Here is a 16,396-nt window from a genome sequence, read left to right on the forward strand (position 1 = left end):
CCTGATTCTCACGCCTCACGGCCCTTGCTGTAAAAGGGAAAAGTCAGCGAGGCGTTTGGAATGTAGGGGTGTCGCCTACCAGAAGGACGCGCCTCCTCATGAATATTCAAAATCAGGGGTAGGGTCTTAACCCTTCGCTGGCCGGCCGGCCGGAAGGCAGCCCCTCCCCCCCACAGGCGGGAACAGGATGTAAGCCCCGGCGACAGCGGGGGAGGGGAAACCCCGGGCGACCGCCCCCTGCCTCACAGCTGGACCGGACTCTCCCGCCCCAGATGTGGCGCCGCCGCCGTCACATGAGCCCCGTGTCACCCAGCCGGGAGCCCGACAGGTCCAGAGGCTCCGACCCGGGCGTCCGGAATTTCTGCACCGCATCCTGAGAGACCCCGAAGTCCAGGCCCCGGCGCTCAGGCTGGAGGACTTGAGCCATCCAGGTGCGCAGCGCCCCCTCCTGGAGCAGCCGGGAGCCCAGACGTCACCCCGGGGGACCCTGGAGGCCGAGCGCCCCATATTCCCGGTTTCAAGAACTCAGGATCCAGGACCGTAGACTCCCTCCAGGGCTCCGATCCCAAGACCCCGCGTTGGAGGAACTTGAGATCCGGACTTCTAAGCGCCCCAACCAGTTTTGAGCTGCAGCGTCCATCACTTCAAGGGGACCCAGGACTTTGGGACCCCCCTGTGGTCCTACCTGGAGGGAGTTTCAATCCTGTCCCTGGAATTAGGGGAACTCAGAAATCCACCCCCCACCCACGGCCCTACCTAGAAGACTCAGGAATGTGGGTCCCCAGCGCCCCCATCTGAGGCTCCAGAGTCGAGGCTCCTAGCATCCCCTACTTAGAACACCGATAAATTCCGACTGCGGGACCCCAGTCTCCGAGAGACCCCAGATTCTATTCCTGGAGCCTGAGAGCCCGAAGTTCACGCCCCTGAGTCTGGGCTCCGCACCTCCCCGGGGACCGCGTCGGGGTCGCGCAGGAGCCGGGCTGCCTCGGGCCGGGGCTTGAGGCTCCCCGGGAGGTGAGGGGGGAGGCGAGGGGCCCAGGCAGACTGGGGGAGGGGGCGGCGCCACTGCTGAACAATGAGGGGGCGTGCCGGCGGGGGGCGAGCCGAGACGCCGGCGGGAGTTGGGGGCTGGAGGGGTGTGGGAAGGCGCTGGGGAGGCTGCGGCTGTGGGGACCGCGATCGGGGTTCGGAGAGACCGGCCGGAGGGGGTGCGAGGGCTCGGGGCCAGCGCCCCAGCGCGCAGCTCTCGGCGGGGGAGGGAGCCGTCTGCAGGACCCTGGCATCCGGTCCCCCAGCCTCCGCCCTCCCCTGGGACCTCGCGGCCTCCCGCCCACGGCTTTTCCCAGCCCTGCCCCTCGCCCTCCGCTCCAGCCGGAGCCCAAACGTTCCCAGGATCCCTAAGCCTCCGGCCCCAGACAAACGGGACTCGCAGCTTCTGCGCCTCCCGCTCCGCTCATTCTTCTTTGTCTCAGCCTTTCCATCTTTTTCCCCAGGTTCTCTCTCCTTGTCCCCTTCTTTCTGTCACTTTGTGCCTCCCCCATTAGTTACTCCCAGGGGCCCCTCCCTGGATTTACACCACGTTGCTAATATTCAGCCCCCATCTGTGAGTTTGGGCGACGGAGAGGCCCATGGGGTCCTGATATCCAAGAAGGGGCTCTTTCTGCAGGACTCTGCTGGGCCGCTCAGCCATGCCAGAGGGAGCCCAAGGACTCAGCCTCTCCAAACCTAGCCCAAGCCTCGGGTGTGGCCGAAGAGGTGAAGTGTGTGACTGTGGCACCGTGTGTGAAACTCGGACAGGTGAGCCCAGAGGCAGGGGCGGAGCCTGTGGGGCATTTATTCCTGGGCGATGCTGGCAAGGCAGGGTGATGGAGACAGCCCAAGGCCAACTCGCACAAAGCTCCGAGTCTGGTGGGGGAGGCGGGCCCATCCCCAGGCAATGACAGGCCAGAGGGGGCAGCGCTGGGCAGAGTGGTCAGGGCTGTGATCAGGCTGTGATCGTGGATCCTCCGAGCTCGGAAGGTCAGGGGAAGGTTCCTGGAAGTGGGAACATCTCAACTGAGAAGTGGAAGATTAGGGGGAAGGAGTTGGGCAAAGACAAGGAAGAGTATTCTACATGCAAGGAACAGCATGTGCAAAGGCCCAGAGGTGAGAAAAGCCTTCATGTAAGTGACTGAAAGAAGTTGAGTGAATGCAGAGTGTAAGAAGGGGTGGCCGTGGGAAGAGAACTGGCTGGAGGGATCTGTGTCGGCCACATTGCCCAGTGCCCTGTGGATCTGAGAATTTTGGACTTTATCCCCAGGGGCAGGAAGGGGTTATGCTCACTGGAGTGACACAGTCAGATGGGCAAATTAATAAAGGTCTACCTAGCTGATTCATGAAGGTGGATTAGAGAAATGGAAGCCAGAAGTCCAGAGAGGACCGTAATGGGAGAGGATGGGACTGGACCAAGGGAGGACAGTGGGGAGAGGAGGAAAGAACTTGTGGGAAAGCTGTTGGACAGGCGTGGGTGAGGGTGTGGGCTGAATGCATGAAAGGCTGTGGAAGTCCGGTGCATGGGGAGATTTCTCTGACCTCCTGTTCCATACCCCAGCAGCTCCTGCAGCCCCCACCATGACCTCCCCCCGAGGTTCTGGGAGCTCCACATCCCTGAGCACAGTGGGCTCTGAGGGGGATCCAGCCCCGGGACCCACTCCAGCCTGCTCAGCCTCCAGGCCAGAGCCCCTTCCAGGGCCCCCCATCCGCCTACATCTCTCTCCGGTGGGGATCCCAGGTTCAGCCAAACCCTCAAGGCTAGAGCGTGTGGCCCGGGAGATCGTGGAGACAGAGCGGGCCTATGTCAGAGACCTCCGCAGCATTGTGGAAGTAAGCCGGGCAGACACGCTAGGGCAGTGGGTACCCAGGCCAGCCCCTTGGCTCCTGTAATCCCAGTCATCCCCACAGGACTACCTGAGCCCTCTGCTGGACGGCGGGGTCCTAGGGCTGAGCGTGGAGCAGGTGGGCACGCTGTTTGCCAACATTGAGGACATCTACGAGTTCAGCAGGTCAGGGGCAGGGGGGACAGGCAGGGGGCATTGATTGGTTGGAGGGTCTATTTCCTAACCCAAACTTCGGAGCTTCGTAGTGTCCTGTCCAGGCTGGTATGTGGGGTTGTGACATTGGGCAAGGATCCGGGATCATGACTGGGAGTGAGGACCCAGAGTAAGGGAGGGGCATAGGGGATGGGAGTCAGAGGACCTGGATGAAGCCCAAACACCGGGACAGGGTCCCGGCATCAGGACGAGGCCTTGGGGCTGTGTCAGCTCTGGGCTCACAATGAATCCAAGAATCACGTGGGGCCTGAAGGCCGGGACAGCGTGAGCATGCGTGTGACCCCTTAAGCCTGATTTGCCTGGGACTTTTCCAGTTTTAGCACTGAAAGCCCTCGTCCTAGGAAACTGCTCAGTCCCGGACAAACCAGGATGGTTGGTCGCTGTGGTAAGGAGGATGCTGGGGTCCAAGGATCGTGACACGGAAAAGTGCCTTGACGAGGTCTCCGGATTACAGCAGGATCTTAAGATCATCCTAGCTCTTTAGGTCATGACATGACACCCCTAGGCTCATGCCAACAGTGACACAAGTTCAAGCTGAGGAATGAGAAGCTGTCCAGGGACAAAGTCTAAGCAGGTTACCATGTCCCGTGTAGCCCTCAGAGGACCCTTCCTCCGGACGTGACATCCCCTTAGGAGATGCTGGCAGTCAGCAAGCCCCGAGCCCCAGCAGACCACTGGGGCCTCAGCCTCCCGGAGGCCTCCCATGGAGGGGTTCATGGAGGCAGGCGGTTCCTCACCCTCCCCTCTCCCCCGTAGCGAGCTCCTGGAGGACTTGGAGAACAGCAGCAGCGCCGGGGGCATTGCCGAGTGCTTCGTGCAGAGGGTGAGTGGAGGGTTGGGGGGATCTCGGTCCTAGATGGGGCCTTTGTAGAGGGGGGAGAGCAGGCTTGGGCTAGGATGGAAGGGGGGTCGTGGGAAGCCAGGACCCGGGGTCTCCCTGACTCCCATGTCACCCGCAGAGCGAGGATTTTGACATCTACACATTGTACTGCATGAACTACCCGAGGTGAGGGGCAGGAGCCCCTGCCGGGCCTCAGGCCGTGCCCACAAGCCGATGTGCCAGTCACCCTCCCTCTACCCCCGACCCATCCAGCACCGACCCCTGCCAGGCTGTGACAGTAACTGAACCTCTCCCTCACTGCCCCACCCCCTGTCAGACCCTGACCCTTCCCAAACCCTGGCCCCTCCCTAACCCCTCTTGTCCCCACCCACTGGAACTGACTATCCCCCACTGACCTGTGCTGTGCCCCCAGCTCCCTGGCCCTGCTCCGGGAGCTGTCGTTGTCTCCACCAGCAGCGCTGTGGCTGCAGGAGCGCCAAGCCCAGCTTCGCCACTCACTGCCCCTGCAGAGCTTCCTGCTGAAACCTGTCCAGCGCATCCTCAAGTACCATCTGCTGCTGCAGGTCAGCTAGGGCCCCTGGAGCCAGGCGGGGGAGGGCGAGGTCCTGTCCCTTGACCACTGTTGATGCATCTGGAGGGTGGACAACAGGCTGTGCCACCTGGGGAGGGATCCAGTCCCTAGAAACTGAGCCAGTGGGCCGGGTGCCGTGGCTCACACCTATAATCCCAGCATTTTGGGAGGCCGAGGTGAGAAGATCACTTGAGCCCAGAATTTCAAGACCAGGCTGGGCAACACAGCAAAACCTCACCTCTATAAAAAATTTTTTAAAATTAGCCGGGCACAGTGGCTTACAACTGCAGTCCCAGCTACTTGGAGGCTGAGGTGGGAGGATTATTTGAGCCCAGGAGTTCGAGGCTGTGGTGAGATGTGACTGTGCCACTGCACTCCAGCCTGGGTGATGGAGCAAGACCCTGTCTCAAAAAAGAAAAGAAAGAAAGAAACTCGGCCAGCGTTTGGTGTAGGGTCTTGCTGGCAGTGACGCCTGGCACCAGCTCATTCCACTTCCTGTCTCTGCCTGTTTGTCTTCCTCCATCTCTGCCCCTACCTTTTTTTTTTTTTTTTTTTTGAGACGGAGTTTCGCTCTTGTTGCCCAGGCTGGAGTGCAGTGGCGCGACTGCAACCTCTGCCTCCTGGGTTCAAGCGATTCTCCTGCCTCAGCCTCCCGAGTAACTGGGATTGCAGGCATGTGCCACCATGCCTGACTAATTTTATTTTCTTTTTTTTTTTTGTATTTTTAGTAGAGACAGGGTTTCACTACGTTGGCCAGGCTGGTCTCGAACTCCTAACCTCAGATGATCCACCTGCCTCGGCCTCCCAAAGTGCTGGGATTACAGGCGTGAGCCACAGCGCCCAGTCCTACCTTTTTTTTCCCTTTGAGATAGAGTTTCGCTCTTGTCGACCAGGCTGGAGTGCAGTGGTGCGTTCTTGGCTCACTGCAACCTCCATCTCCTGGGTTCAAGTGATTCTCCTGGCTCAGCCTCCTGAGTAGCTAGGATTACAGGCGCACACCACCATGCTCGGCTAATTTTTGTATTTTTAATAGGGACGGGGTTTCACTATGTTGGCCAGGTTAGTCTTGAACTCCTGGCCTCAGGTGATTTGCCCACCTCGGCCTCCCAAAATGCTGGGATTACAGATGTGAGTCACTGCGCCTGGCTTCTGCCCCATCTTTATATTTCTCCATCTCCTGTTGCTCTCATTCTCTTTTTTTTTTTTTTTTTTTTTTTTTTTTTTTTTGAGACAGAGTCTCGCTGTGTCTCCCAGGTTGGAGTGCAGTGGCGTGATCTCGGCTCACTGCAAGCTCCGCCTCCCGGGTTCACGCCATTCTCCCGCCTCAACCTCCCAAGTAGCTGAGACTACAGGCGCCCGCCACCACGCCCGGCTAGTTTTTTGTATTTTTAGTAGAGACGGGGTTTCACCATGTTAGCCAGGATAGTCTCGATCTCCTGACCTCGTGATCCACCCGCCTCGGCCTCCCAAAGTGCTGGGATTACAGGCTTGAGCCACCGCGCCCGGCCTGCTCTCATTCTCTTTTGCCTTCTCTGTTTTTCTCCCCATCCCTGTGTGCCTGGTGGCTGCCTGACAGGAACTAGGGAAGCACTGGGCGGAGGGCCCAGGCGCTGGGGGCCGCGAGATGGTGGAGGAAGCTATTGTGTCCATGACAGCGGTTGCCTGGTACATCAACGACATGAAGCGCAAGCAGGAGCATGCAGCGCGCCTCCAGGTGGCCCCAGGGTGGGCTGGGGCTTGCTGGATGAGGGAGTGAGCGAGGGGGCTTTGGGGGCGGGTGGGGGGATATCAGTGCCTCAGAGGTTGCCTTGGAGGGTTTGCTGGGACAGCACGGCCCCGTTGCTAACCTCCCTGTTTTGGTGTGTATGTGTGTGCTACCTACCTCTGCTTGTCTCTGTGCCCGGCGCACCTGGCGGTGTCCCAGCAGGAAGTGCAGCGGCGGCTGGGTGGCTGGACTGGCCCGGAGCTCAGTGCTTTTGGGGAGCTGGTGCTGGAGGGCGCGTTCCGAGGAGGTGGAGGGGGCGGCCCCCGGTTACGAGGGGGTGAGCGGCTGCTCTTCCTGTTCTCTCGGATGCTCCTGGTGGCCAAGCGCAGGGGGCTGGAGTACACCTACAAAGGCCACATCTTCGTGAGTTTGGGGATGGGGTGGGGCTAGAATACTACCTACAAAGTATACCCCAAATACTTGTATCTGTGTGCCCAACAGTGTGGGCCAGGGGACCCTGCCACATTTTCTTGAGTTAGAGAATGGAGGTCAAGGGAAGGTTTCTTTCTAGTGTATAGAATAAGAGCTGCCCCAATTAAGAGAAAAAGGAAGAAGGCTGGGCGTGGTGGCTCATTCCTGTAATCCCAGCACTTTGGGAGGTCGAGACCGGCAGATCACTTGAAGTCAGGAGTTCGAGGCCAGCCTAGCTAACAGGGGGAAACCCCGTATCTACTAAAAATACAAAAATTAGCTGGGTGTGGTGGCGAGTGCCTGTAATCCCAGCTACTGGGGAGGCTGAGGCAGGAGAATTACTTGAACCCAGGAGGCGGAGGTTGCAAGGAACCAGGATTGCGCCACTGCACTCCAGCCTGGGTGACAGAGCGAGACTCCATCTCAAAAAAAAAAAAAAGGGAGAGGAAACCATACAGCCTTATGGGGTACATCTTCCTAGGGAGTAGGACCCAGATACACCTCCAAGGCTGTCTCCGTACAAGGGGCATCACGGAGCCCAAGGACTCTGAGCTTGCTGCCCCTCTCTTTCCTTCCAGTGCTGCAACCTGAGCGTGAGCGAGAGTCCCCGAGACCCTCTAGGGTTCAAGGTGTCTGATCTGACCATTCCCAAGCACAGACACCTGCTGCAGGTGAGCATGTAGTGGGGTCAGACTGGCAGGGATCCCCCAACCTCGAGACCTCACACCTGGCCCCCTGACTCTACTGCAACCCACTCCCAGGCCAAGAACCAAGAAGAGAAGAGGCTGTGGATTCACTGTCTCCAGCGCCTCTTCTTTGAGAACCACCCCGCCTCCATCCCTGCCAAGGTACAGCTCCCGCCACAGCCAGGGGCCCTCTGAGTGCTGGAGACACCGTCCCTCAATAGTACCTCAGCGTACTAGGAGACGCCCCTGCCCGATGCCGGAGCAGTCTCTTACAATGTGATTGCTAAAAGTGCAGAATTCCGCTACTGGGGTTTGAATCTTAGCTCTACCATGTCCCTGCTTTGTGATCTCGGGCAAGTAACTTAACCTCTCTGAGTCTTAACTTCCTCACCTAGAGGAATGATAGCACCTTCATCCTAGGGTTGTGGTGACGATTAATGGTCACCAGCCACGTCGTCATGGGCTTGACCAATAGAAGCACCCATCAGCTGGTTGTGGCAGCTCATGCCTTATAATCCCAGCACTTCAAGGGGGTGATGTGGGAGGATGACCTGAGCCCAGGAGCTCGATACCAGCTTGGGCAACATAGTGAGACCCTGTCTCTAAAAAACATTTTTTAATTAGCTGGGGCTGGCCGGGCACGGTGGCTCACGCCTGTAATCCCAGCATTTTGGGAGGCCAAGGCGGGCGGATCACCTGAGGTCGGGAGTTCGAGACCAGCCTTACCAACATGGAGAAACCCCGTCTCTACTAAAAAAAATACAAAATGGGGCCAGGCACGGTGTCTCACGCCTGTAATCCCAGCACTTTGGGAGGCCGAGGCGGGTGTATCACGAGGTCAGGAGATTGAGACCATCCTGCCTAACACGGTAAAACCCCGTCTCTACCAGAAATACAAAAAATTAGCCAGGCGTGGTGCTGGGCGCCTATAGTCCCAGCTACTTGGGAGGCAGGAGAATGGTGTGAATCCAGGAGGCGGAGGTTGCAGTGAGCCGAGATCGCGCCACTGCACTCCAGACTGGGCGACAGAGTGAGACTCCGTCTCAAAAGAAAAAAATACAAAATCAGCCAGGCATGGTGGTGCATGCCTGTAATCCCAGCTACTTGGGAGGCTAAGGCAGGAGAATCGCTTGAACCCGGGAGGCGGAAGTTGCGGTGAGCCGAGATCACGCCATTGCACTCCAGCCTGGGCAATAAGAGCAAAACTCCGTCTCAAAAAAAAAAAAATTAAAATTAAAATTAAATAGCAGGAGGCTGAGGCAGGAGAATGGCGTGAACCCAGGAGGCGGAGCTTGCAGTGAGCCGAGATCGCGCCACTGCACTCCAGCCTGGGCAATAGCGTGAGACTCCGTCTCAAAAAAAAAAAAAAAAAAAAAAAAATTAAATAGCTGGGCTGGGCGTGGTGGCTCACGCCTGTAATCCTAGCACTTCGGGAGGCCAAGGCAGGCGGATCACCTGAGGTTAGGAGTTCGAAACCAACTTGGCCAACATGTTGAAACCCCGTCTCTACTAAAAACACAAAAATTACCGGGCATGGTAGCAGGCACCTGTACTCCCAGCAACTCAAGAGGCTGAGGCAGGAGAATCGCTCAAATCGGGAGGCAGAGGTTGCAGTGAGCCGAGATCACACCTTTGCACTCCAACCTTAGCGGGCTGTGGTGCACATCTGAAATCCCAGCTACTCAAGAGGGTGAGGAGGGAGGATCGCTTGATCCCAGGAAGTAGAGGCTGGAGTGAGCTATGATTGCACCACTGTACTCCAACCTGGTGGATAGAGCAAGATCATTAAAAAAAAAAAAAAAAAAAAAAAGAACAGCACTTAAAGCATCCTCCCTGTGGTACTCCAAAATCGACCCACCTCAGCCCTTATCCTCCTGTCTTTCAGGCAAAGCAAGTTCTCCTTGAAAACAGCCTGCATTGTGAGTTGGGGCCTTGGGCTGGGAGGGTGTGGAAGTAGAGGAATTACTTCCAAGAAAAGTTGGCTCTTAGCCCCAAAACTCTCCCCACAGGTGCCCCCAAAAGTAAGCCTGTCCCAGAGCCCCTAACACCCCCACTTGGGTCTCCTCGACCTCGAGATGCTAGAAGTTTTACCCCTGGGCGAAGGAACACAGGTAAAGGCGGTGGATCCCTGAGTCCCGGCCCTCAGCCCTCACTTCCCTAGGACCCGGGAGCTGGGCTCATGCAGGGCTCTGGCCCTCCCTCCCACAGCTCCATCTCCTGGGCCCTCTGTGATTCGCCGAGGCCGCAGGCAGTCTGGTGAGCGCTCACCCCTAAGGGTGATCCAGGCATCGGGGTGGGAGCTGGGCTCCTGACATCACTGTGTCCTCCCCGCAGAGCCGGTGAAGGACACTTATGTCATGTTCCCACAGAACGGTCAGTGACTGCCCTGGCTTAGCCTGGTCCATCCCTGTCTGTCTCCTGGCGGGATGTCTGTGGTGGGTTGGGGAGGGGTGGTCGCTTCAGCTCATCAGTTATGGGGGATCACTCTTTTTCCCTTACATCTCACTAATGTTTTTCTCTCTCTCATCTCTCCATCCTCAGCTAAGCATGGATTCAAGGTAAGAGATATCTCGAGATAGGGTCTGGGCACCTTGACTTCTGGGTCTGATAGAGAAGGGAGCTTGAGTTCCAAAATCCTGGGTCTGAATGGGAAGGGGATTGGAGCCAGACAGAATAGCTCATGCCTGTAATCTCAGTACTTTGGGAGGTCAAGGCAGGAGGATTGCTTGAGCCCAGGAGTTTGAGACCAGCCTGGGCAACATGGCAAAACCCATCCCTACAAAAAGTACAAAAAAATTAGCCGGGCACACCGGTGCATACCCATAGTCCCAGCTACTCCGGAGGCTGAGGTAGGAGGATTGCTTGAGCCTGAGAGGCAGAGGTTGCAATGAGCTGAGGTCGAGCTACTGCACTCTAGCCTGGGTGACAGTGAGACTCTGTCTCCAATAAATAAATAAAAATTTTAAAAGAAAAATAAAAAAATTTTTTTTTGATTGAGCCAGCCACAGTGGCTCACACCTGTAATCCCAGCACTTTGGGAGGCCGAGGCTGGTGGATCACCTGAGGTCAGGAATTTGAGACCAACCCGGCCGACAAGGAGAAACCCCGTCTCTACTAAAAATACAAAAATTAGCTGGGCATGGTGGCAGCCACCTGTAATCCCAGCTACTCAGAAGGCTGAGGCAGGAGAATTGCTTGAAGCTGGGAGGTAGAGGTTGCAGTGAGCCGAGATCGAGCCACTGCACTCCAGCCTGGGTGACAGAGCGAGACTCTGTCTCAAAAAAAAATACACGGTGAAACCTTGTCTCTACTAAAAAATACAAAAAAACTAGCCGGGCGAGGTGGAGGGCGCCTGTAGTCCCAGCTACTCGGGAGGCTGAGGCAGGAGAATGGCGTAAACCCGGGAGGCGGAGCTTGCAGTGAGCTGAGATCCGGCCACTGCACTCCAGCCTGGGTGACAGAGCAAGACTCCGTCTCAAAAAATAAATAAATAAATAAAATAAAATAAAATAAAAAATAAAAAATAAATTAGCCGGGCGTGGTGGCAAGTGCCTGTAGTCCCAGCTACTTGGAGGCTGAGGCAGGAGAATGGCATGGACCTGGGAGGCGGAGCTTGCAGTGAGCCAAGTTCTCGCCACTGCACTCCAGCCTGGGCAACAGAGAGACTCTGTCTCAAAAAGAAAAAAAAAAATTTAAAAAATTGTCCAGCCTGGGTGACAGAGCAAATAAATAAATAAATAAACAAAATAAATAAATAAATAAACAAAACTTAAAAACAAAAGAAAAAAAAAATTGGCCAGGTATGATGGCACACACCTGTAGTCCCAGCTACTCAGGAGGCTGAGGTGGGAGGATTGCTTGGACCCAGGAGGTCGAAGCTGCTGTGAGCTATGATCGCACCATTGCACTTCAGCCTGGGCAACAGAGTAAGACCCTGTCTAAAAAAAAAAAAAAAAGGCCGGGCGCGGTGGCTCAAGCCTGTAATCCCAGCACTTTGGGAGGCCGAGACGGGCGGATCACGAGGTCGGGAGATCGAGACCATCCTGGCTAACACGGTGAAACCCCGTCTCTACTAAAAAAAATACAAAAAACTAGCCGGGCGAGGTGGCGGGCGCCTGTAGTCCCAGCTACTCGGGAGGCTGAGGCAGGAGAATGGCGGGAACCCGGGAGGCGGAGCTTGCAGTGAGCTGAGATCCGGCCACTGCACTCCAGCCTGGGTGACAGAGCGAGACTCCGTCTCAAAAAAAAAGAAAAAAAAAAGCATGGCCGGGCGCGGTGGCTCAAGCCTGTAATCCCAGCACTTTGGGAGGCCGAGATGGGCGGATCACAAGGTCAGGAGATCGAGACCATCCTGGCTAACACAGTGAAACCCCGTCTCTACTAAGAAATACAAAAAATAGCCGGGCGAGGTGGCAGCGCCTGTAGTCCCAGCTACTCGGGAGGCTGAGGCCGGAGAATGGCGTGAACCCGGGAGGCGGAGCTTGCAGTGAGCTGAGATCCGGCCACTACACTCCAGCCTGGGCTACAGAGCGAGACTCCGTCTCAAAAAAAAAAAAAAAAAAAAAAGCAAAATCCGGGCATGGTGGCTCACGCCTGTAATCCTAGCACTTTGGGAGGCTGAGGCAGATGGATCACTTGAGGTCAAGAGTTTGCAACCAGCCTGGCCAACATGGTGAAACCCCATCTCTACTAAAAATACAAATACTAGCCAGACATTGTGGCAGGCGCCTGTAATCCCAGCTACTCAGGAGGCTGAGGCGGGGGAATCGCTTGAACCTGGGAGGCGAAGGTTGCAGTGAGCAGAGACGGCACCATGGCACTCCAGGCTGGGTGACAGAGCGAGACTCCATCTCAAAACAAACACACACAAATGAAGGGGATTGGGGCTTGGGGTCCTCTACGTGAGGGAGGAGTCTCGGCTTTTGCCTTCCATTGCTTTCCCTCCTTCACAGCATGCTGGCAGCGAAGGTGAACTCTACCCCTCAGAATCTCAGCCAGCAGTTTCAGGCTCTGGACCGCCTGAGGACCTAGAGGATGCTGGACCTCCAACACTGGACCCCTCTGGGACCTCAATCACTGAAGAAATCCTGGAATTGCTGAATCAGCGAGGCCTTCGAGATCCAGGGGTGAGCTGGCTGTCCCATCATGGTGTCCTTGGGCCTCTGGGTGTGGGCACACAGACCAGGGACCAGGTAGGCCAGCCCATGCGCATACCTTTTTTTTTTTTTTTTGAGATGGAGTCTTGCTCTGTTGCCCAGGCTGGAGTGCAGTGGCGCGATCTCGGCTCACTGCAAGCTCTGCCTCCCAGGTTCAAACGATTCTCCTGCCTCAACCTCCTGAGTAGCTGGGACTACAGGTGCCTGCCACCATGCCCGGCTAATTTTTTTTTTTTTTTTTTTTCTGTATTTTTAGTAGAGACAGGGTTTCACCGTGTTGGCCAGGCTGGTCTTGAACTCCTGACCTCAAGTGACCCGCCCACCTTGGCCTCCAAAAATGCTGAGATTACAGGCATGAGCCACCGTGCCCGGCCACCATGCTGATATCTTTGGCTTCTTCTCCTGTGCCCACTGTAGCCATCCACACATGACATTCCCAAGTTTTCCGGAGACTCCCAGGTGCCTGGCGACAGCGACACCCTCACATTCCAAGCCCTGCCCAGCCGGGACTCTTCTGAAGAGGAGGAGGAGGAGGAGGAGGAAGGACTGGAGATGGATGAACGGGGGCCTTCCCCACTCCATGTCCTGGAGGGGCTTGAAAGTTCCAGTGCAGCTGAAATGCCCAACATTCCCTGCCTTACCAAAATTCCTGACGTGTCCAACCTTCCTGAAATTCCCAGCCGCTGTGAAATTCCCGAAGGTCCCCTCCTTCCTAGTCTCTCTGACATTTCTGGTGTTTTTGAGATGCCCTGCCTTCCAGCCATGCCTAGTGTACCCGACACCCCCAGTCTTTCTAGCACTCCCACCCTCCCCTGTGACTCCTGGCTCCAGGGGCCTCTGCAGGAACCAGTTGAGGCTCCAGCCACCAGGAGAGAACTGTTCTCTGGAAGCAATCCTGGGAAACTGGGAGAGTCGCCCTCAGGAGGCAAGGCAGGGCCAGAGGAGGATGAAGAAGGGGTATCATTCCCAGACTTCCAGCCCCAGGATGTCACCCAACATCAGGGATTCCCAGATGAGCTGGCATTCCGCTCTTGCTCAGAAATCCGGAGTGCCTGGCAGGCATTGGAGCAGGGGCAGCTGGCCCGGCCGGGCTTCCCAGAGCCACTGCTGATCCTGGAGGATTCAGATCTGGGTGGAGACAGCGGGAGTGGGAAGGCTGGAGCCCCGAGTTCGGAAAGGACAGCATCCCGAGTGCGAGAGCTGGCCCGGCTTTACAGTGAGCGGATCCAGCAGATGCAGCGGGCGGAGACTCGGGCATCAGCCAATGCCCCCCGCCGCCGGCCTCGGGTTCTGGCCCAACCCCAGCCGTCCCCCTGTCTGCCCCAGGAGCAGGTGGAGCCAGGTGAGGTCCGGGTACGTGGTTGGCAGAGGTGGTCCCCGCTGGGGTAGTGGTCCTGACTTGATCCTCTTTTTGCATTCAGGGCTCCTGCCTGCCTTTGGACACGTGCTGGTGTGTGAGTTGGCCTTCCCGCTGACATGTGCCCAGGAGTCTGTCCCCCTGGGTCCTGCTGCCTGGGTTCAAGCTGCCATACCTTTGTCGAAGCAGGGAGGCAGCCCAGATAGCCAGGGTCTACATGTTTCAAATTTGCCTAAGCAAGACCATCCAGGCATCCACGTTTCAGCTGCTATCCTTCTGCCTGAACAAGGAGGTTCCCAGCATGTCCAGGCTCCAGCCGCTACACCTTTGCCCAAGCAGGAATGCCCCCTACACCTCCAGGTGCCAGCTCTTACAACTTCCCCTGATCCAGGCCACCCGGAAACCCAAGTTCCAGCTACCACTCCTTTGCCCCAGCATAGAAGTCACGTGGCTATACCAGCTCCATCCACTGCCTTTTGTCCTGAGCAGGGACACTGTGTGGACATCCACGTTCCCACCACTCCAGCTTTGCCCAAGGAGATTTGTTCTGATTTCACAGTTTCAGCCACCACTCCTGTGCCCAAGCAAGAAGGTCACCTAGACAGCGAGAGCTCAACCAATAGCCCACTAACAAAGCAAGGAGGTTCCAGGGATGTTCCAGGCCCAGACCCTGTCTGCAGTCAACCCATCCCGCCTTTGTCTTTGCATGGAAGCAGCCTGGACCCCCAGGGCCCAGGCGACACCCCACCGCCCTTGCCATGTCATCTCCCAGACCTTCAGATTCCAGGCACCTCACCTTTGCCTGCACACGGAAGCCACCTGGACCATCGGATCCCAGCCAACGCCCCACTGTCTCTGTCCCAGGACCTCCCAGACACTCGGGTTCCAGCTACCACACCTTTGCCCCTGCCACAAGGCCTCACAGACATCTGGGTCCAAGCCCTCCCAACTTCACCCAAGCAGGGAAGCCTCCCAGATATCCAGGGTCCAGCGGCTACACCTCCACTTCAGGAGCCAAGCCTTACAGACACACAGGTCCAAAAACTCACACCTTTATTGGAGCAGAAGAGCCTCACAGATGCCCATGATCCAGCTACCACACCTTTACCTGAGAGAGGAGGCTCTCTAGACATTCCGGGCCTCTTACCCACCCCATTTCAGACCACCATGGTTTTGTCCAACCCAGGAGGCTCCTTAGCCTCTCATGTTGCCAGGTTGGAGTCTTCAGACTTGACCCCACCTCATAGTCCCCCACCTTCCAGCTGTCAGCTCCTGGGCCCCAATGCAGCTGCCCTCTCCAGATACCTGGCAGCCTCATATATCAGCCAGAGCCTGGCTCGGCGGCAGGGGCCTGGGGGAGGGGCCCCCGCAGCCTCCCGGGGCTCCTGGTCCTCCTCTGCTCCCACGTCACGGGCATCTTCACCGCCCCCCCAGCCCCAGCCACCACCTCCCCCAGCCAGGCGGCTCAGCTATGCCACGACGGTTAATATCCACGTGGGTGGGGGTGGGCGGCTGCGGCCAGCCAAGGCCCAGGTCCGGTTGAACCACCCTGCTCTCTTGGCCTCCACACAGGAATCTATGGGCCTTCGCAGGGCCCAGGGGGCTCCTGATGCCCGCTTCCATATGTGAGCCAGGACATGAGACTTCCCCAAAGCAAGGACTTCAGCCAGATGCCACAGACCCTCAGAACTTGACCCGGAAGTCCAGACACTGAACGCAGGCCTCAAAACTGCTGCGGCTTTCCAGCTCCTGGTTTCTGCGTCGGTGAATGGCCCTTCTTGCCTTGATCCACAGGGATGGGGAAGGGAATGTCATCAATGTTTTGTTAATACTGATTGTTTCATGCGATGATGTGTATTCTCCCATTCTGGAGGCTGTGGGGGATGACGACAATGAATGGGAAGGTCTAACACAGAACAAATCAGTGGTTCTGAACACTTGGGGAATATCAGACTCCTTTGAGAATTATTGGAAAATGGATCCACTATAATTTGGAGTGTGATTTCAGCAGGTGTGTGAACTGCTTGACGCCCATTCAGGAAAGCCAAGTTAAGCTCTGCTTCAAGTAGACCCTAGAAATCCATTCCCTTGGCAATTTATACAGTTAACGTCTCCCACCATCCGTTCATCTCACCCACCCTGCCATCTCCACCTGTCCATCCAGCTGTTGCTCCATCTTACGTTCCCTCTCCATCTACCCATCTTCCAGTCCCTCATCTCACCTATCTACCTTGCTTATCCAACTGTCTGCCCTCTTCACCCACCCATCCCTTTATCATTCTACCCCCATCTGGCATTCCATCCCTCCATCCATTTATCCACCATCCCACTTACCCATCTTCCCCAGCCAGCACTCCATCCATCCATCTCTCCCTCCATATTTCCATCTGTATCCATTCACCCACTCATTTTGCCATCCATACATATTCACCCAGCCATCTCCCAGTCCATCGACATACCCATCCCTCCATCACTAGACTCTTCTGGGTCTTAGTACTATGACACTTCAGAGACAATTCC

The 16,396-nt window shown here is 56.7% G+C and overlaps 1 protein-coding gene across 13 annotated transcripts; it reads left to right on the forward strand.

Moving 5' to 3' along the window:
* The first annotated feature begins 56 nt into the window (after positions 1-56).
* Positions 57-15,724, forward strand: LOC105495630 (pleckstrin homology and RhoGEF domain containing G2). 13 transcript variants are annotated; one of them, XM_071086757.1, is made up of 19 exons: positions 57-431; positions 1,667-1,797; positions 2,591-2,862; positions 2,941-3,041; positions 3,846-3,912; positions 4,049-4,095; positions 4,343-4,493; positions 6,078-6,215; positions 6,429-6,629; positions 7,256-7,348; positions 7,439-7,525; positions 9,249-9,282; positions 9,373-9,474; positions 9,572-9,619; positions 9,698-9,736; positions 9,905-9,921; positions 12,316-12,489; positions 12,937-13,861; positions 13,941-15,724. In XM_071086757.1, the coding sequence occupies exons 2-19, from the start codon at positions 1,689-1,691 to the stop codon at positions 15,503-15,505; spliced, it is 4,170 nt and encodes a 1,389-aa protein (XP_070942858.1). In that variant the 5' UTR covers positions 57-431; positions 1,667-1,688; the 3' UTR covers positions 15,506-15,724. The 13 variants fall into 13 exon arrangements, with proteins under 13 accessions (XP_070942858.1, XP_070942860.1, XP_070942861.1 ...); XM_071086759.1 differs by lacking the exon at positions 57-431 and adding an exon at positions 441-1,014; XM_071086760.1 differs by lacking the exon at positions 57-431 and adding an exon at positions 1,131-1,208.
* Positions 15,725-16,396: the final 672 nt, after the last annotated feature.

The sequence above is a fragment of the Macaca nemestrina genome, chromosome 20 (genome assembly GCF_043159975.1).
Source record: "Macaca nemestrina isolate mMacNem1 chromosome 20, mMacNem.hap1, whole genome shotgun sequence".
Classification (NCBI taxonomy): Eukaryota; Metazoa; Chordata; class Mammalia; order Primates; family Cercopithecidae; genus Macaca; species Macaca nemestrina.